Source organism: Hemibagrus wyckioides, linkage group LG16 (assembly GCF_019097595.1).
Source record: "Hemibagrus wyckioides isolate EC202008001 linkage group LG16, SWU_Hwy_1.0, whole genome shotgun sequence".
Taxonomy (NCBI): domain Eukaryota; kingdom Metazoa; phylum Chordata; class Actinopteri; order Siluriformes; family Bagridae; genus Hemibagrus; species Hemibagrus wyckioides.
In genome coordinates this window covers 19,878,650-19,899,762 of record NC_080725.1, presented here as the reverse complement: position 1 = coordinate 19,899,762, position 21,113 = coordinate 19,878,650, and the positions used below count along the sequence as shown (strand labels likewise).

The 21,113-nt window shown below is 41.7% G+C and overlaps 1 protein-coding gene across 2 annotated transcripts in view; it reads left to right on the top strand.

Annotated features, from left to right (window-relative positions):
* The window catches only part of LOC131367292 (TBC1 domain family member 10A-like), a 28,997-nt gene extending 10,689 nt beyond the window's left edge, over positions 1–18,308 (top strand). The window contains exons 3-10 of one of the 2 annotated variants that reach the window (XR_009206921.1): positions 149–256; positions 419–525; positions 678–792; positions 914–979; positions 1,501–1,690; positions 2,019–2,173; positions 3,598–4,132; positions 17,813–18,308. Coding sequence is in view for 1 of the 2 variants with exons in the window: in XM_058412622.1 (XP_058268605.1) it covers positions 149–256; positions 419–525; positions 678–792; positions 914–979; positions 1,501–1,690; positions 2,019–2,173; positions 3,598–4,005 (1,149 nt within the window). In the remaining variant the exon portion in view is untranslated. Of the gene's footprint in view, positions 1–148; positions 257–418; positions 526–677; positions 793–913; positions 980–1,500; positions 1,691–2,018; positions 2,174–3,597; positions 6,782–17,812 lie in introns of those variants that run through there. The other variant, XM_058412622.1, reaches the window with a different exon arrangement.
* The last annotated feature ends 2,805 nt before the right edge of the window (positions 18,309–21,113 follow it).

The window sequence follows — 21,113 nt, the reverse complement described above, 5'->3', positions numbered from 1 at the left end:
TAATCATTACACTAAATAAATAAGAAGTCAGTGGATAGCTGTGTTGTCTGCTACATTCATAATACGCCAGTAGAACTCAAGGCTCTTAGATTAATGTTCTAGACGATAGCATGATGTGTGGAATGATTAAAAACCTGACTGCGTGTAGGTAAAGCTGCGGTGTCAGAAAGGCATTCCTCCGTCGTTGAGGGGACGTGCCTGGCTCTATCTGTCTGGAGGAAAGGTGAAGAGAGAGCAGAATCTGGGCAGGTTCCAGGTAAAGAGTGATCACACACTAAATCTCTTAAACATCAAACCAGCTTCGAGTCACTTTACTCTGAACACTTAACACAGAACATACTGATTCTTCTTCATACATCAAGAATACTTCTTTTTGCTCATTTCTTTGTATGTATGTGTGTGTGTGTGTGTGTGTTAGGAACTGGACAGTGAATGTGGAGACCCAAAATGGGTGGATGTGATCGAGAAGGATCTTCATCGTCAGTTTCCCTTTCACGAGATGTTCGCTGCACGAGGAGGACATGGGTCAGAACCAACCCTTAATGACTGTGTGTGTGTGTGTGTTGACTAAGTTTAGGTTTATGTGTGCATGTTGTGTGTTTGTTCACTACACAAGGAGGCGACAAAGCAGAACCAACCCTTAATGACTCTGTGTGTGTGTGTCTGTTTGCATGCAGGCAGCAGGATCTGTTCCGAGTGCTGAAGGCTTACACACTTTACCGGCCAGAGGAGGGTTACTGCCAGGCTCAGGCTCCCATTGCTGCCGTGCTGCTCATGCATATGCCTGCCGAGGTATGTGTGTGTGTGTGTGTGTCATTGTGTCATACTCCATATAGTGAAATGAAGTAGTGTTATTAATTACTGATTACATACCCTTGATATATATCTGTTTGTTTATTTGTTTTTTCTTTAGGATGCATTTTGGAGTCTTGTGCAAATCTGTGAGAAATATCTGCCTGGCTACTACAGTGCAGGCCTGGTGAGAGAACACACACACACACACACACACACAAGCACAAGTACAAAAGGTGAAATGACTGGTCTCCGAGTGTAAAGTTCAAGCCCCTTAAGAGGATCAGCAGATTTTAGCTGTTTATTACCAGAGCTTTGACTCAGCATAACTGACTGATCATAAACAAGTACGTCTCGAAGAGACCATTTCATCACAGTCCAGACTGGTCAAACATCAACCCACTAGAGGTTTTTTTTGAACACTCTTTATTAACAAGCATGTGCTAGCCTTCTGCCCCTCCTGCCCAATCGCTCCCATGTCATGAGATTACCATAATGATTAACTAATAATAATAATAAACACAGTTTTTATGGTCTGATTGCTGGTAGTGTGAATACTCTGTAATACAACATGAAGAAAAATCCATGCAGCACATGTATTAAATATATTTATATCTGACCATGATCCATGATGGTGAGCCAGTTGTTCTGTCTGCTTATATGGTACTGTTGCCGTGTGTGTGTGTGTGTGTGTGTGTGTGTGTGTAGGAGGCAATCCAGCTTGACGGAGAGATCCTGTTCTCTTTACTGAAGCGTGTGTCTCCTGTTGCTCATCGGCACCTGAAGAAGCACAAGATCGACCCCGTGCTCTACATGACAGAGTGGTTCATGTGCGCCTTCTCTCGCACGCTGCCGTGGTCCTCAGTGCTGCGCGTCTGGGACATTTTCTTCTGCGAAGGTTGGTTTCTCACCCTTCAGCATGTTTCACACATGCACACGCCCAGTTTACTTCACACGCAGTCAACAACCCTGCATCTGAAGTATATATTTTTTTCATGACGGTCCCAGAGTTTCCTGCTGATGACATATCGCGTTACTGATTTCCTGACAAAACATCATAGTGTGAAAAGCGAAAGTGTGTGATATGTCATCTTTGTTGCATGCAGTTACTGTATCAGTTATTTCTGTCTCTGTGGTGTGGGCAAAATTCCCAAGCTCACTTTTTAAAGTAGCTGTTTTAGGATTTAGGAACTTATTTCCAGCTCTGTGTATCTGTGTTTGTTTAGGAGTCAAAGTCATTTTCCGTGTGGGCCTGGTGCTTCTGAAGTGCATGCTGGGATCTCAAGAGAAGCTCAAGGCGTGTCAGGGTCAGTACGAGACGATGGAGAGGCTACGCGCCGTAGAGCCGCGCTACATGCAGGAGGGCTTTCTTATTAAAGAGGTACAACACACACACACACACACACACACTGTGAAATCTGAAATCCCCTCTTGCATTAATTTCTCAAAAGAGGATCTGAAATCTTCGCATTCTACTTTCACATTCCAACACACGCTCAGTCTGAACTGTGAACAGATGTGTTAACATTATCAGCTAATCACATTTTTCTAAAGCTGCTTCAGACCCTTTATGGTTTCCTTTCACATGCAGGCAGGTCATGACCCCTTTATCCTGGCTCCAAAACACAACAGGTAACCCCACAGTTCCATCTAGTGGGCAGTGTGCAAATACCGCCCGCCTGATGCCAACTTACGATATGCTTTCCAAAAAATCCGAACAGTCGTTTCGTTCGTCTTGTACCCGCGTCGGATCATTTGATTCGAGGTCATTTATAATCTGTTGATGTTTCGACTGAACTCAGATTGCCGTATCGTGTGTGTTATGCAAATCAGGTCATAAACCACACAAGCAGCCTCCTGTGGTGTTCTTTGTTTCCAGTTGATCTATGCAAAGCATGGCTGAGGTGTTCAATAATACAGTTCTGCTCTGCTTTGTAGTTTCAGTTCTGCCGTGTGGCTTCAGCCTAGCTAAAGACCTGAAGATATTTATGATCTGAAGTTCTCCTCAAATACCTTTTAGGTGCATTTAACTCATTTCACTTCAATTTTATTTGTGTAGCACTTCTAACAATAGACATAGCCATAAAGCAGAAAACATGCTGTAGATTTAGACCTTTTTTGTTCACACATGCTTGCATAATATCATGTTTATAATCAAGCCACGCCTCCTTCACTAACACTGACAGGCACAGAGGCTACACTGACAGATGTAGATTCCAGACCTCATCAACATGATATTCACCAATTAGGCATAAAATTCTGAGCAGTGAGAGGTGAAGTGAATTACAGTGATTATCTCCTCATCATGGCACCTGTTAGTGGGTGGGATATATTAGGCAGCAAGTGAATATTTTGATGTGTTAGAAGCAGGAAAAATGGACAAGTGTAAGGATTTGTGCGAGTTTGACGAAGGGCCAAATTGTTATAGCTAGATGACTGGATCTCCAAAACTGCAGCTCTTGTGGGGTGTTCCCGGTCTGCAGTGGTCAGTATCTATCAAAAGTGGTCCATGGAAGGAACAGTGGTGAACCGGTGACAGGGTCATGGGCGATCAAGGTCCATTGATGCACGTGGGGAGCGAAGGCTGGCCCGTTTGATCCGATCCAACAGATGAGCTACTGTTGCTCAAATTAATGAAGAAGTTAATGCTGGTTCTGACAGAAAGGTGTCAGAATACATGGGTCAGGGCTGATTTGGCAGCAAAAAGGGACCAACACAATATTTTGCAGGTGGTCATAATGTTATGCCTGTTCGGTGTATAAGGAGAGCATCGGTCATTAATTAGTCTCTCGATTCTTCCTCTAGATTCTGGAATTGCCGCTGTCTGAGCGAGACATCGAGAAGGAGCATCTCACCCAGCTGCGACACTGGAAGGAAACACACGGAGAACTGCACTGTAAATCTCCTCCCAGAATGCATGGCGCCCGCGCTATCATGACCGCTGAGCCTCCCAGTCGACAGGACCTGCAGCAGAAACCCACCATCGTGGTGGAGCCGGCGCAGATCACCAACAGCTCTGAAGACAAGGAGAAAAAGAAAAGCAAGGCAGATAAAAAGAAGAACAAGAAAGACTCCTCACTCGACACAACCAATCAGGACCAGGAAGTGCAGGAACAGGCTTTACCCGACCAATCACAGGCTCTGCTAAAGAACACGAGTCTTCAGGCGTCTAATCCGAGTCTGAGCAGCACAGAACACGACACATACCTGTAGAGTGCCACATGGCGATCATTCTGACATGTGAATGTTTACTAACTGCGTCTGAAGACTTCTGGTCCAGACGGCCCTCTCTCAGGTTTCCGCATCCGGTGTGATCGAACTGCACTTCCCAGAATGCAATGTGAGCAAACACTGGGGTTTTGTTTTTCACATCCATGTGCTTCATGAAGAAATTCATTCGGGAGGTTTTTCTATGGTCTGTTTTTATCCTCAAGGACCAAGATTATGTGAAAGCCATGTTACTTACCGTATTTTCCAGATTATAAGGCGCATTGTTTTTATTTAATAGTGGTGAGATTTCAGGAGCAAGCCGGGACACTACCACAATTATTGCTAATGATAACATTGACAATGCTTAATACTTCTCAGATACAGCAACACTAATGGAAAATCAACTCAAATACACCAGCAGAAGGCACCGAAGCCTCAATTCAGAGGCAAACACTTTAATAAAAAAAGAGGTGGAGTTTGTAATTTTAGCAGTGTTTTTAGACCTAAACAGCTGGGACGCATACAGTATATAAATTTTTCACCCTAAGCAGACAAAAGGAGGAGAGTGACTTAGAGTCTGGAAAATGCGGTGCCTTTATACAGACATGCACACAGACTCAGAAACATCATCACTGTGTGATGGAGACATAAAAGGGCTGAAATCTTCATCACCAGGCATCTTAGAAGCTTAATGTTGTCGTCTATGCTAAAAGCATGGCTGCTGTACAGGAGCTGCTTATCAGTATATTGAAAAGTGGTTCGAGAAACAAGGTTGTGTGTAAGTAGCTGTGTTCGCATTAGTGACAGTTTAAGATGTAATGCCATTATCAGTTCCATTGGGAGGCGCTTTTATTGGGAATTAGTTTGACTTATCTTGTCATGTTGAGAGAATGCATTCCCGTAACACAGCTTCAGCCGAGGGACCATTTCTTGGTATCTATATATATATATATATTAGATAAGGAATAAATCGCACCAGGACATGCTGCTTTAGGAAAATAATCAAGCTTGCATGTTTATTATTTTCCCCATAACACCATGTCCTGAAGTGATCCATTCCTCTCATAGGAGTTTGCCAACACTAACCACTTTTTATTTATTAAATAACGATATTAACGTCATACTGTTTATCCATTTATAGTTACTTTTAATGTCGCATAAACGATAGATAGAAAACAAACTAGGCACGTGACTCATTAAGTGCAAGCTTTTGTGCCTGCAGTTCACCGGGTTTGACCACTAGGGGGTGCAGCCTGACCTCAAGAACTCAAATCCGCACGTTATAGTGTTTTAGTGTATATAGATATATATATATATATATATATATACAAAACTCATAAGGGGACCAAACATGACTGCTGTGTCACTTCTAGTCAGTACGATTTAGAATAAAATAATGATTACAGGAACGTTAAGCACGCAGACAGAGGACTCAACACTCATGGTTAATATAGGGAATAAATCAGATTCAGTACAGTGTGATTCAGCATTATAATCTCACAACACAAATCAGTGTGTCCTTAAAAAATAGAAACTGATGTACTGATCTGGTGTCAGTAAAACTCTCAGCTCTGATTTAACATATTTTCATGACTTTTTTGCAAATCAAACAGCTTAGTGAAGAGCCTCTCTCTCCCTCCCTCCCTCCCTCCATCTCTCTCTCTCTCTCTCTCTCTAAACAAGAAAAACAGTGCTGAAGCCCCCTCTCTCTCTTCCTCCCTCTCTCTCTCTATCTCTCCCTCCCTCCATCTCTCTCTCTCTCTCTCTCTAAACAAGAAAAACAGTGCTGAAGGCCCCCCTCTCTCTCTTCCTCCCTCTCTCTCTCTCTCTCTCTCTCTCTCTCTCTCCCTCTCTCTCTCTCCCTCCATCTCTCTCTCTCTCTAAACAAGAAAAACAGTGCTGAAGCCCCCCCCTCTCTTCATCCCTCTCTCTCTCTCTATCTCTCCCTCCCTCCATCTCTCTCTCTCTCTCTCTAAACAAGAAAAACAGTGCTGAAGGCCCCCCTCTCTCTCTTCCTCCCTCTCTCTCTCTCTCTCTCTCTCTCTCTCCCTCTCTCTCTCTCCCTCCATCTCTCTCTCTCTCTAAACAAGAAAAACAGTGCTGAAGCCCCCCCCTCTCTTCATCCCTCTCTCTCTCTCTATCTCTCCCTCCCTCCATCTCTCTCTCTCTCTCTCTAAACAAGAAAAACAGTGCTGAAGGCCCCCCTCTCTCTCTTCCTCCCTCTCTCTCTCTCTCTCTCTCTCTCTCTATCTCTCCCTCTCTCTCTCTATCTCTCCCTCCCTCCATCTCTCTCTCTCTCTCTCTCTCTCTCGCTCTCTCTCTAAACAAGAAAAACAGTGCTGAAGCCCCCTCTCTCTCTCCCTCCCTCTCTCTTCTCTCTCTCTCTCTCTCTCTCTCTCTCTCTCTCTTTCTCTCTCTTTTACCCCCCCCCCCCCACACACACACACACCATTTAAACAACTTTTGTAATTATTAAATTGCACAAAAAAGACATTTTAGATTAGGATCAGGTCGGTCGTTAAAAAAAGCATGTGAATGAGACAGGTGAAGCGCTCTAGTCATTGTGGACGGTTATAGACTTGTGCCAAACTAACAAGCAGGCCAATCAGATTGACCTTTTGATTTTTTTGGTAATGAAGCTGCTTCTGTTTTGGCAGTGGACTGTTAGGATGTCGGATTTTCTTCCAAAAGCATTGCAGAATGCATGTGCTTCCATTTTAACCAACACCATATCAGTCCACGAGTAGATACACGTCTATATATATATATATATATATATATATATATATATATATATATATATATATATATATATATATATATATATATATATATATATATATATATATCACACAGCATAATGTGTTAACTATACTGTCCTGTATTTACCAATAATGGCCGTCACTTGATATGTATATACACACATTTACGCTGTAATTGTATTCACGTCACACGGGCTCGAGGCTTCTGACGTGAATTCATTTTCATATTAATTCATGTAGTGAATTTATCCTGATATAAGATCCATTCAAGTGACTTTTATCCAAACAAAACACAAGACTAACATATAATTTTTCAAAAAGATCAAACCCCCTAATATCATGCATGCTAATAACTAAAAAAAACTAAAACACTTCATGATGCGCTGTTTTAGGAAAATAATCAAACTACTATGAAGTGTTTTATTCCTCTTATACCACAGGGATTTCCCGATGACGACGTTTTTAATGTACTGAAGCACAACACCTTGTGATTTTTATCTCTTTATAGTCGCATTTAATGGTGTGGAACATCCCTGTAATAAACGGGTTCCTGTTTTCACTTAGGGTTATAGCAGCTATAAACAGGCTTCTTTTTTCCTTAAAGATAGATAAAGAAAAGAGTAGCTTGATACAGTGAATTTCAAATAGCACCGGTCCTGATGGTGGTAGACTCCTTCCAGTGTTACTATGGAAACAATGCATTAATATAACCCTTATAGCTGTCGAAAAAGCTTAATCCATCCCTTCTGACCAATCAGAAAGAAGAATTCAATCACCATAGGTAGTGTAATTCATATAACTTATGATCATCGGCATACAGCAGATCCTCAAATATAACGTAATGGCCAAAAGAAAGGCTTTGATTTAATTGTAAACGTAAATTTTGGCAACTTGGGAGTAGTGCACACTTGGGAAATCTTTCTTTGTGGATTGAGACGTTTACCAAATGATGATAAATTCAGAAATGTGCTGAAAATGAGTAGTGTGTGTTCATCTTTTAATGTAGTCTTAATGGGAAAGCAGCTGTTTGTATAATGATGTGTGTCATTGGAGTTTGATGCACTTTTGTCTTATTTCTTGTACCGTTTACGGATAAACAGAACGTATTTTCATGATAAAAATCTATTTTCTGTATCGTTCTACTGTACAGCATGACCATATCTGGACACTATAGATTTATACTTTGGGAACTGCATCTTTGTGATTTTCTGATGAATGAAGAGATGTTTCTAAGCACCTCCAGGCTTTTCTGTCTTCTTGTGTCCGAGCTTCATTTAGAGACACCGTTAAGCTCAGTTCAACACAGGTAAGAACAAGAACACTGCACAATGTGTATTTAATCCATCTGTCAAAAGTGGTCCAAGGAAGGAACAGTGGTCAAATGGCCCATGGCTCATTGATGCACGTGGGGAGTGAAGGATGGCCCGTGTGATCCGATCCAACAGACGAGCTACTGTTGCTCGAATTGCTGAAGACATTAATGCTGCTTCTGATAGAAAGGTGTCAGAATACCCAGTGCATGACGGGTCAGCAAAAGGGGGACCAACAGAATATTAGGTCATAATGTTTTGCTTGGTCTTGTCTGCGTGTGTATATATACATTGGCATCCCTCCTACCCTGTACATCACTGGAGCAGGACTAGATATTCTAAGAGTGTATAAGACACTAACAGAAGGTTAGAGGATGATGTGCAGGTGCAAGGATGTGATCTATTCACTAACCGTACACTAACAATGAGCTTGTAATAAAGAGCCCGTAAGTTTTTATTATCATTACTTTACTTCACATCCTGAAATTGTGCCGTTTTTGTTTCATTTCGCTCAGAGCCGATGCACGCCAAGCCTCTGCGTCGTTACGGAATCAGGCAGGAAAGAAAGAGAGATTGAGTGAGGGATGGCAGAGGTGAAAGAGTGTTCTGTGTGGATCGTCCTCCCCCGGACACCTGGTCCTCTCACACTCTTTAGGCTCCGTGTCAAGATTTGCATCTGAACGGTGCTGGCTTTCTCCACTCTCCCTGTCTCTCTCTCTCTTTGTCCTCTATGTCGCTCCTTTCCCAGCATTTCACTGCATCCTTTAGCGGATGTCACACACACACACACTGCAAATTTTTATGTGCACACAGCCAGCAGCATGCTAATAGTCTCAAGACCTCATACACACTCAATACTTCGTCGTCATAACATAGAAATAATTTAATATTTGATATCGTTATAAATAATGCTTCAAACAAAACATGTAACTGGTGTATAGCAGAACAGCTGTATATAACATGGATGAAGGAATAAATGATGTCTTATAAAATATTGTCATACACTGACCAGGCATAACATTATGACCACCTGCCTAATATTGTGTTGGTCCCGTAGAGGCATGGACTCCACTAGATCCCTGAATGTGTACTGTGGTATATGGCACCAAGATATTAGAAGGCAGATTTCGAGCTTGGGTTCATTTTTATTACTTGTTATATTTATTTTGAAGCTATAGTTTGGTGTATTTCATCTGTTCACTAAAGCATCACATTCATGTAGGAGGCGTGGCTTAAAGTGTTAAAATAGAATACCATGTTAGGACTAATTTACATCTACATTTTTAAAATACTTACTTCTTTGTGGATTTTTTTACCTTCTGTTCTTTAAGTCCATATTGGTAATATATTTCCCATATGTAGTGTTTTGTATATTGACTCAGGTACTCTTCATCTGAGTTTCTGTTCCATCTCTAAGGAAGCCGTGCAGCTGCCTCTCCTGATTAATCAGCGTAATCACAATAGATTATATTTATCGCCCGTCTCACTTTTAGAGAAGGAAAAGGAAATCCAGCACCAAGATGATTCACTTGTTTTTTCACTTCTGCTGAATCAGCAGTGTGTCATCCATCTGCAGAGAGAAAAAATATATACTTGAAGACAAACTTCTATGCTTCACCTCCCAGCTGCAAGCCCTCGGTTCGATCCCGAGCTCAGGATACCATCTGTGCTGTTCTCCTTGTGTGTGAACATGTGGGATAAGTTCTCCCACCTCATACTCCTGGAGTAGGCTCCAGATCCAGCATGACCCTGAATAGCAGTGATTATTACATTTTTACACATTTCACAATTTCTATTATTATCTGTGAAGCATCCAATTTTTGGGGCGGAGCCTAGTGAGATTTGGTGAACAGTGTGTCTTTCATGCCTGTGACCGCACTGCCTCCTCTTTCTTATAACATATGGACTTGCACAGTAACTCTGTTATGGGTTTAACTTTGATGGTCGGCGTACAGAGGTCTTTAAACCGCGGAGGAAGAGGAAGCTTGGTGGATATTTATTAGCCCGTAATGCCCCCACCTCCTGCTGTAGGTGTAGCGGATGTGCATCCTCACGATGCCACACTGACACCTTTCTGCTCTTTGAATAGACTTCTCTCCTTTCTTTTTTTTCTCCTTCTGCTGTCGTTCAGCTAGCACCCGCTCACTTCCTGTCCTTTTCTGGGCAGGTTTTTACGAGATCAGTCCCAGTCCTATTACGCATACTGGCTACTTCCTACGTCCTGTTTTCACGTAATTACCTGCCATGTGTGGTGAGGGAGATATGGAAACTAAAAAACTAAAGAAAAATTGGAAATTTGTGTTTTTTCTGGATGGGACAGTGGTCCATCACGGGACACCAAACACACACCCATCCATCCATCCAACCACCCGCCCGCCCGTCCGTCCGTCCGCCTGCCCACCCGCCCGCAAAAATGTTAGCATATGTTGCTTCGTTGTATAGATTCCAGTGATTGACATACACCTGAGTTCCTATAGCCCTCAACCCTTGCTCAGACACTGTGGCCCCCAAAGCCCAAAAATTATGGTATGTCATCACCCAGGAACTTCTTGATCGCACTTCCTTCTCGCATGTGTGTGAACAGCGACCTTGAGACTTGGACATTATATAAATGTCAGACAGTATGTAATCAAAATGTAATAACGTTATTATTAGTAGTAGTAATAATAGTAGTATTAATGATAATTCTTCTAACAACCCAATACAACAAACACATGCTATAGGAAGGAGCGTTAGATTTATTAAGACAGCACGCTGGAACACGTTCGGAAACCCCTGCAGATAATCTGCACTCACTGCCCTTCACATCACCCTGTCAACAATTTTACAACTCGATGATTTACATCTTCGATCTTCTGGCATTCCTTATTACAACATTTCTTTCAGTCCCCACCGTTCAGCTACAATTCAATCCGTCTGCCATTTTGTTCAGACTGGGTGTAAGAGCAGATGATGTTTGGAGCGTCTAGAGGGATTAACACTCCACTAATCAGCTTTTTTATTTATTCATTCAGTTCATAATCTCCTGTCTGCTGTGTCTCCTGTTGGTAGTAGTACAAGGCTCAGTGATGGAGGAAATGAGACAAACATCATGAGTACATTAAAATTTCCCACAGATGTGTTGGTAAATATCTGAATATCTGATGTGTGGACCAATATCCAACATTTTCTTTTTTTGGTACAAACTTAATCTAAAGCACTTTTCAGCTTGATGCTGCTAATATACAGTAGCTCTGACCTCCTGACCGCAGGTACACCCTGATACAGTCATGAATTTCGCCTACAGCTAAAAGCTGAAATTGAGCCAGAGGTGCTTTCATGCTGACACATTCTTCACGTTCTTCACATTTATCATACGTTTTTATCATGGGAAAAGAGTGTGTGTAAATGGGACTGCAACATCCATCCATCTGTATTCTATACCCGCTCTATTCCTAATTAGGGTCACAGGGATCTGCTGGAGCCTATCCCAGCACACATTGGGTAAAAGGCAGGGGTACACCCTGGACAGGTCACCAGTCCATCACAGGGCCACACATATAGATAGACAACCACACACTCACACTCACTCCTATGGGCAATTTAGAATGACCAATCAACCTAATGTATATGCTTTTGGACTGTGGGAGGAAACCGGAGTACCCAGAGTAAACCCATGCAGGCACAGGGAGAACATGCAAACTCCACACAGAAAGGCCCCCGGGGATTCGAACCCTGGACCTTCTGGACCTGAGGTTCCCTTCTGAGCCTGGTTCCTCTCAAGGTTTCTTCCTCATATCATCTCAAGGAGTTTTTTTCCTCGCCAACGTCGCCTCAGGCTTTGCTCATTAGGGATAAAATAGTGATAAAATAGTTAACTTTCTGTAGAGCTGCTTTGAGACAATGTCCATTGCGCTATACAAATGAATTGAATGGAATTGATTTGGTCTTCAGGGTTTTACATGTTCATAGTGAGATGCTTTACTTCTCATGATGGATATAAAGAGTTACAGTGGCCTTCCTGACCGCTTGATTCAGTCTCTCCTGCTATCTACTCTGAGCTCTCTCATCAAGAAGACCGTTTCCGCTCACAGAGCCGCTGCTCACTGGATGTTTTCTGTTTTTCTGTGTAAACTCTAGAGATTGTTGTGTCCCAATACTCATTAAACCATTCCGTGGTCAATGGTCACATTGTGATGTTTCCAGACCCTTTGTGTGGATGATTTTCTGCATTATGCCATTGCCAGATGAACTGAAGACTGGATCATTGTGTGAATGCGCAGTTTAGAGCTCTTCCTGTTAAAGTGGTGTGTATATAAGGTGTTCATTAGGTTTAAGGTCAGATTGTTCCACACAAAGTTCTCCAGGTTCTTCCTCTCCAAGCTTGGCACACCATGTCTTTGTGCACAGGGGCATAGTCATGTGTGGACTCCAGGGAAATGAAATTGTAAAGCTACAGCACACAAAGACATTCTGCAGAACTGTGTGCAAACTATAATTTGTGATAGTTTAGAAGAAGAACCACATACTGTATGGCTGCGATGCTCCCTCTGGTGTCCGCATACTTTTGGCTGTAAAGTGTACAATCCACAAAGGTAGAAAACAGACTACATGTGTGCGAAGGTGTGTTTCTTAAGGGAAATTAGCCAAGGTCGAAGGTCAAACAGATGCTTTTGCTGTCAGGAGCAGACAGGAAGTGGACTTGCCTGTTTACCGACTTGGAGATGAACGAGCGGTCACGCTTGACCTCTGTCCTGCATGTGTTTAACGTGTAAGCTGTCAAACTTTTTTGGACAACACACTACAATTTAATTTTTGTTTAGTGAAAGATCCAACAAGGTCATGCCCACGATTAATGTGAGACTATGGCAAGCTAAGATGGCATCCTGACGTCTTTTCACTAGCTGGAATCCAAAATCATTCTGAAACTAGAACCTAATATTAATGCTAGACAGTGTGTGTTAGCTTGGAATTTACCTAAATATATAAGCATTGATACATAATTGGACCATAACAAGACATAAGGTATATAGCAATAAATATTAGGTCTTCATTGGGGCTGACTAGCTTAACAGTTACCTACTGTTACTCTTTATATTAAACATTTTGATTATTATTTCATCGTACACACTGGTTTTCCCTGACATTTCATCTTGAAAATGCATTCTGTGTGCACGTGAACAACGATATTAATTCATCTCTAACCTAAATTTCTTCTCAGTTCATTTAATGAGGAAAGCGTGCTGTGAGATCGGACCTCGGCTACACCCTGAGTGTTTTACGGTCACGTTGTAATTAAGCTCGCGATTACAGTCCAGCTTTGTGTCTTGGCTGTATCGGGGTGTGTATATGGAGCGTAATTCCCCCCCGTAATGGTGCACATTTTGCGCGTGTGAGTGAGAGAGTTGCAGGAGTTTGTTTGTCGTTAATTTGTGCAGTGTTTTTACGCTCTAATCTCTGGAGGGTTTTTCCTGGCATTGTTGCTCTGCTGTCTCCCGTCTTCCTCCTCGGCAAGGAAACAGGGGTCGTAGATACAGGATATACACACACACACATACATACACACACATACACACACACGATCAGGGGGACTGGAGTGGCAGTGAGCAGGAGTTTGTGAAGATGAAGGAAGGGAGAGTGGCCTTCGGGAAGGAGCGATGGTTGATAAAGCGAGAAAGAGAGAGGATTTCTGAGATTTTCTGACAGGGATTTTGCCTCAGTCACACCACCCAATATTCATTCATTCATTCATTCCATATACTTTATTTTGGAAGACTGCATCCAAAGCATTCTTGGGAAAAACTGGACACAAGGCAGAAAGAAATACACCCTGGATGGGACACCAGTCTGTCACAAGGCGGCATTCTTACACACACACACACACTCCACCTATTAACATGTTTTGTAATCTAATCAGCGACCCTGGACCCATGACCCAAGACTATCCACTACACTAGCCATCAAATCATCCTTTATTCAGCTTTATCCTGGGCATGAGATGGGAAATACACTCTGGATGGAACTCACACAGATGGGAAATACACTCTCAATGTGACTCATAGTGAAACCCACACAGACACCAGAAGACCATGCAGAACTTTTCCCAGTCAGTAACCCGAGCTCAGGTCCAAACCCTGGAGGTGACTCCTATGTGGCAGCACTACCACATACTCCACTGTGCTGTCTAGCCATGAACCATTTTTCAGGTTGACATAATAACCTACCAGACTGGAACGTTTCTGACGTCTGTTGTGTGTGTGTGTGTGACGTTTAATCCCTCAGATGTGTAGAGTACTCTGATGAGTATGTGAGCAGGCCTAAAGGAATCAAATGTATGAATACGTATTATCATTATAAATGCAAATCGAGAATAATTTTACCTCAGGATATGTGCTGTTCTCGTAGGGTACATGTAGCAGGGTGGTGTCTACTGTACAGTGATGTAAATGCAATCATTGTCCACAGTGTTTGTCTATAATACTGTAATACATGCAAGTAGTGTTGGCTATATAATGGTGTGTGTGTGTGTGTGTTCCAGACCGCATGGCACTGTATTAAACTGTGTGTCAGAATATAAAACTATAATACTGAATAGCAAGTAGTGTTTGCAGTGTTAGACTCACTGTTTAAAACCGTAGCATGTGGTTTGGAAAGCAGCCACGGAGAACACTATGTCAAACATCATCTTTACAAAAGAATGATTTTAATTCTTTATCTGTTATCATTTTGCCACATGTACACCGATCAGGCATAACATTATGAGCAGTGCCAGGTGAAGTGAATAAGACTGATGGTCTCCTCATCGCGGCACCTGTTAGTGGGTGGGATATATTTGGCAGCAAGTGAACATTTTGTCCTCAAAGTTGTTGTGTTAGAAGCAGGAAAAATGGACAAGTGTAAGGATTTCAGCGAGTTTGACAAAGGGCCAAATTGTGATGGCTAGACCACTGGATCAGAGCATCTCCAAAACTGCAGCTCTTGTGGGTTGTTCCCGGTCTGCAGTGGTCAGTATCTATCAAAAGTGGTCCAAGGAAGTAACAGTTGGGAACTGGCGACAGGGTCATGGTCTGTGGTCCAATCCAACAGACGAGCTTCTGTTGCTCAAATTGCTGAAGAAGTTAATGCTGGTTCTGACAAAAAGGTGTCAGAATACACAGTGTATGACGGGGCAGCAAATGGTGGTCATAATGTTATGCCTGGTCGGTGTAAGTCTTTGTATAAAATTAAAAATTGAATAAACAATTAATTGAAAATCCTCCTCGTGGGTGCTATTAGTTTTGGAATTAACAGTATATTTCCAAATCAGCGAGACAGCCAATCATTATTATTATAATCATTATTAACACTTCATTTGAGGTGATTGCTATATTTGAATTGCCTCCGAAGCTTGGAATAATTGAAGCAGTTTAAGCTAGTTTCTTCAAATGCAATAAAAGTTTAATTAATAAAAGTACATGGTTACCTCAGGATAAGCTAGTTAGCTAAACATCACTACTGTACAAACGCAGATAGACACTTTAACATGTAAACATGTTTAAAATATTTATTTTGAAATATATCCTATCCTATTTTCAGTGTTTTTATAAGGGGGTTAGCTTACCAGCTAGCAAAACTGAGCTTTAGCACTACGCTAAACAGCACTACACGTAGCATTTAATCTGTAATGACATTACAAAGGATACTACAATGTGGAGAAAACTGACCCATTGGATATCTTTTCTGTTTCTCTGCTCAAGAAAACAAAGGAAGAAAGAGAAAAAGTGAGAAAAACTAAAGAATGAGGCAGTAGTATATAATATTATCACACACACACACACATGCTAATTGTACATGTTCTCCAAAGCTCACATCATGCACCATAGCTTCTATATTAATGACCTACATCTGTGGTGTGTGTGTGTGTGTGTGTGTGTGTGTGTGGGGACAGACGGACGGACGGCTAACCACTTAAGAGCTCCGTTATAAATGTGGACTGATTGCAAAGCCATATGGCTGCAACTCTGCTGAACCTACAGTACAATAGCGTATTGTGTTGCAGCCCCACCTTAGTGAACAACTGTGTGTGTGTGGGGGTGTGTGTGGGTGTGTGTGCTAAAAAATTAAATAGTATGTCAAATTTCCATTTCAGGTCATTATGCTTGTCCATCCATCATTGTATCCTCGTGCAGCTTAGTGTTTTACGTCTTGCCGTGTAACACTACACGGTGTAGCATGAGCTGTAAATATAAAAGCTGTAATGTTTGCTTCGTTAAATAAAGTCAATATAGCAGCCTTTAGCAAATAGTTGTGGTATAAAAAGATTTTAAATCACTGTGGGACACATACTGATGACATTTGGTATAGTATTGATAACTCTGCTGAAGGAAAAGCGTTTAGAGTGCTAACTGCATTTTCAGTATAATGCAATTATAATTCGATAGAATCGTTTTTCTTGTCATTTAACCTCCATATCTGAGGTAAATGTTGATGTTTGCAATACTTTTGTCTCACTTCCGCTGTCCCCGTACCTTTACGTTATGTTATAAACCATCTACAACGGTTCTGTTCTTGCTAGTTGATTGTGTTAGCATCATTGATCAGCTAGTTCCTTCTTTCCCAGTTGCCCAACAACTAACTATTCTCTAGAGTTATGTCTCTCGAGTCATTTTGCATTATTAAAGTTATTATATTCTAGCTAGTTAAAACCATTAGCTGTTGTTTTTAGCTAGCATGTGCTTGGATGTTGTTTTCTAGCTGCCCAGCAAGCATATTGTATGCTTACAGAAAGCACAACGTTTTTTTAGAAGGCTTATTTTAGTAGTTTTTGTCATTTTATATATACGTACAGTGTATAGGGTGCAAAATAGTGAGCTTCCACACCCTACCTAGCGTAGTTTATGTGAATTATTTCAGGCTTCGGCTACTTACTTGTCAGACTAAGCAGTGTAACAGTTTTTAATAAAGTGTAAGTGCTGTTTTAAAAGATGCTAAATGAGTGACACTGATAAAGATGAGTAGGGTGTGTGTGTGTGTGTGTGTGTGTGTGTGTGTGTGTGTTTTCCCTGGATTTCGGCTGCCTGAAGCCCCCACACCGGCCCAAAGGAAGAGGAAAACCCTGGGGATTTATTTAGAATTTTTTACTGCTGCTGGTGTTTGTGTTGACCGCAGGAGTGTGAGCGTGTGCGCTCTTATCTGAGGCCTCCTGCTTGACCTCTTATCTTCCAGTCAGGCGTTAAACGGATCCTGCTGTTCCCAGCATGCAGGACAGTGGAGGAAAGTGGGATCGGAAAAATAATTTAAGTTGTATGGACAGAGACCGAGAGCAGACGAGACGAGTCTAAAAAGCAGCTCCAGCTGGCCTGAATCATCATATTATCTTCCTCAGGGTATGAAATGAGGGACTAGACAATATCTAGTGTGTTTTTGGTCCAACATGGTGTCAGTTAGAGTTCACAGGATTCCGACGGCTACTCTCGATATGTTGTTTTGTGCAAGACAAAATAAAGAAATTAAAAGCAAGAAAACAGAATTTGCATCAGGTTGCATGTAGGTTGGTGTATGCATCTTGGAGAACTTTGTGTGGTTCTTCTGCAGACCTTGGCTTGTGCTTTTGCTCATTTTTTTAATGGCATTTATCGTAAACATTTACAAAGAGTGCTATTAATGTATTTCGCACTAAATATAAATTTAGGAGTATTTGCCGTAACTCGGTAACAATGATGCGTGCTGTTCCTCCTTCCTCTCTGTCATACTTTATTTTTCACTCTCTGTTTTCAGCAGGAAGGGAGACAATGGTGTAATCAATAAGACGACCATCAGGTTGAAGACACAGCCTCGCTCCAAGTAGGCATAAATAGAGGTCACTTCCTGTTCAGCCAGGCCCTTCTTCCTGTAGCAGCCCAGAAGGCAACCGGTGCTTCAGCAGGCACAGATGAGAGCGTCAGCCTCAGGGGATTCTGGATTCATGGCGACAAGGACCAGAGTCTCCTCCACTGTGAGAGTAACAGAAGCTCATTATACCAAAGTGTGATGAAAAATATGGATTTGAGGAAGGGAGAAAATCATATAATACTTCTTTAAAAAATAGCGTTAACTTGTAAAGTTTCAAAATGTGAGGGTCATCATAAAATAATTATAAAACAAGTTCTACATTCTGATTGGCTGAGCCACAATAACTGGATTAATGCAGCAGGTACCAATAAACCCAGTATACTGTTATACTCATGCCACTGATCTGGCCATAGACTGCCTTAATCTTTGTTGCTTAGCAACCAGAGCTTATCTAATGTGATGTAAGAATTGTTCATCATGAATATGATTAATAAAAAAAATTCAATATTTTTTTATTTCCATAAAATTTTGATTTCTTCTCTCTCTCTTTTACCTCTCTTCTTTCTCCTGTCTCACTCTTCTCTTTTTTCTCTCTCTTCTTTCTTCTGTCTCACTCTTCTTCCCTTCTCTCTCTTTTATCTCTCATTTTTCTCCTGTCTCACTCTCTTTCCCTCCTTTGTCTTCTTTCTCTTGTCTCACCCTCTTTCCTTCCTCTCTCTTTTCTCTCTCTTCTTTCTCCTGTCTCACTTTCTTTCCCTTCTCACTCTTCTCTTTCTCTTTTACCTCTCTTCTTTCTCCTGTCTCACTTTCTTTCCCTTCTCACTCTTCTCTTTCTCTTTTACCTCTCTTCTTTCTCCTGTCTCACTTTCTTTCCCTTCTCACTCTTCTCTTTTTTCTCTCTCCTTTCTTGTCTCACTCTCCTTCCCTTCTCTCTCTTCTTTCTCTTTTATCTCTCTTCTTTCTCCTGTCTCACCCTCTTTCCTTCCTCTCTCTTTTCTCTCTCTTCTTTCTCCTGTCTCACTCTCTATCCCTTCTCACTCTTCTCTCTCTTCTTTCTCCTGTCTCACTCTCTTTTCCTTCTCTCTCTTCTCTCTCTTTTAACTCTCTTCTTTCTCCTGTCTCACACTCTTTCCTTTCTCACTCTTCTCTCTCTACTCTCTCTCATCTTTCTCCTGTCTCACTCTCTTTCCCTTCTCACTTCTCTCTCTTTTCTCTCTCTTCTATCTCCTGTCTCACTCTCTATCCCTTCTCACTTCTCTCTCTTTTATCTCTCTTCTTTCTCCTGTCTCACTCTCTTTCCCTTCTCACTTCTCTCTTTTCTCTCTCTTCTATCTCCTGTCTCACTTTCTATCCCTTCTCACTCTTATCTCTCATTTATCTCTCTTCTTTCTCCTGTCTCACTCTCTATCCCTTCTCACTTCTCTCTCTTTTATCTCTCTTCTTTCTCCTGTCTCACTCTCTTTCCCTTCTCACTTCTCTCTTTTCTCTCTCTTCTATCTCCTGTCTCACTCTCTATCCCTTCTCACTCTTATCTCTCATTTATCTCTCTTCTTTCTCCTGTCTCACTCTCTTTCCCTTCTCTCTCCTCTCTCTCTTTTATCTCTCTAGTTTCTCTCTCTTTCTGCTCTCTCTTCAAGAAAAAAGATGCAGCTTGTTACTAAGAACCTGTCACAAGAACCTTCTATGCTTGAGTTCTATTGTTGACTGTTACAAAGTGGTGACACTGGAGACTCCCTCCATCACTGTTAATTGCTGGTTGAAGTTTCATTACAGAAAACAAAAAAACTTTTACACAGAGCGTCGTGTAAAGTACAAAAGCATCATACAAGTACCTGTGTGAGTTGTTGCTATGGAAACAATAATGTATTCGGGTATTTGAGTAGAATAATATAGGCAGAAATGAATCAGCATCATCTGACCAATCAGAATCAAGGTTTCAACAGTCTCTATATACTCTCTATATACTCTGACTGTAATGTTTAGGTCGCACTTTATGCCCTACATACCATCCAGCTCAAGTTCAGCTGGTGCGCCTGTCTGCTATTTTTGCCTTATCTTAAATAAATCTTAAATATCCAACCAGCTGCTCTCCTTATGGGTCTAAATAGCACATCATCCTGGGCACAACACACACTTCAGGACATCCCTGTTGTACACAAGTTTGGCATAAGAGTCAAATATTTACATCAGCCATGGATCCCGTCCCTCCCAAACAAAGCCACAACAATGGAGTGACCGAAACAGATTGCTTCAGGTGAAACGCCTCTATCTTCAGTGACCCGCAAACACAAGCCGGACACGTTTACCCCAGAGATAACGTTTCCTCCCTTAGAGCCATATGGAGCAGTGGGCACTGACCCTGGGCTCGTTAAAAAGAGCACAAGGATTTGGCTGGAGTCCTGAATGGATCTGCTAAACACCACTAGCTCGCCAGACAGTGACGTGTACGTATCATTACTCTGAAGAAACAGAGACGCCACACTCTTGGCCACACTTCAGTCAGCTAAAAAAAAAAGGCCATGATGAAGATTCATCATGAGAGCGCTGATTGCTGACTTCCTCGTCACGTTTCCATCAAGTTTGTAGGGGAAACCCCATGGCAGAGAAACAAATCAGAGACAAAGGACACTTACGAGTTAAGTTAAGTGCTCTGATTCACAGCAGTGACGAATCTTCCGGATCTTTTCAGTGAGTCAGAATCATTTGATTCGACTCAGTGAGAAGAGTCGACTCTTTCGACACATTGAGGTTTCTTTTAAAGTGGACACTGTTACGACTGGTGATTCTTCTTTGGCCAGAATAGCTGACGTCTATGATAAAAGAAATTTTAAAAACACTCGTATGTGCATTTCAGGGCTATTCATCTAAATGAGTCGACTCACTCGGAAATGACTCATTATTGACTCTCAGTTTGTTTGGCAGATTTTAGATTCATTTACTTAAATAATTCACTTTTTATTTGAAACTAATGTTATTTTCTTTGGGTTCTTTCATTATAATGATGATGTTACATATAAAATACATTATATAGCTAAAAGTTTTGGGACACCCCTCCAAGTCAGTGAATTCAGTGTTTTTCAGGGGTTGGGTTTGGCCCCTTAATTTCAGTGAAAGGAACTCTTAATGCTTCAGCTTCATACCAAGATATTTTGGACAATTTCATGCTTTGTGGGAACAGTTTGGGGATGACCCCTTCCTGTTCCAACATGACTGCACACCAGTGCATAATGCAAGGTCCATAAAGACATGG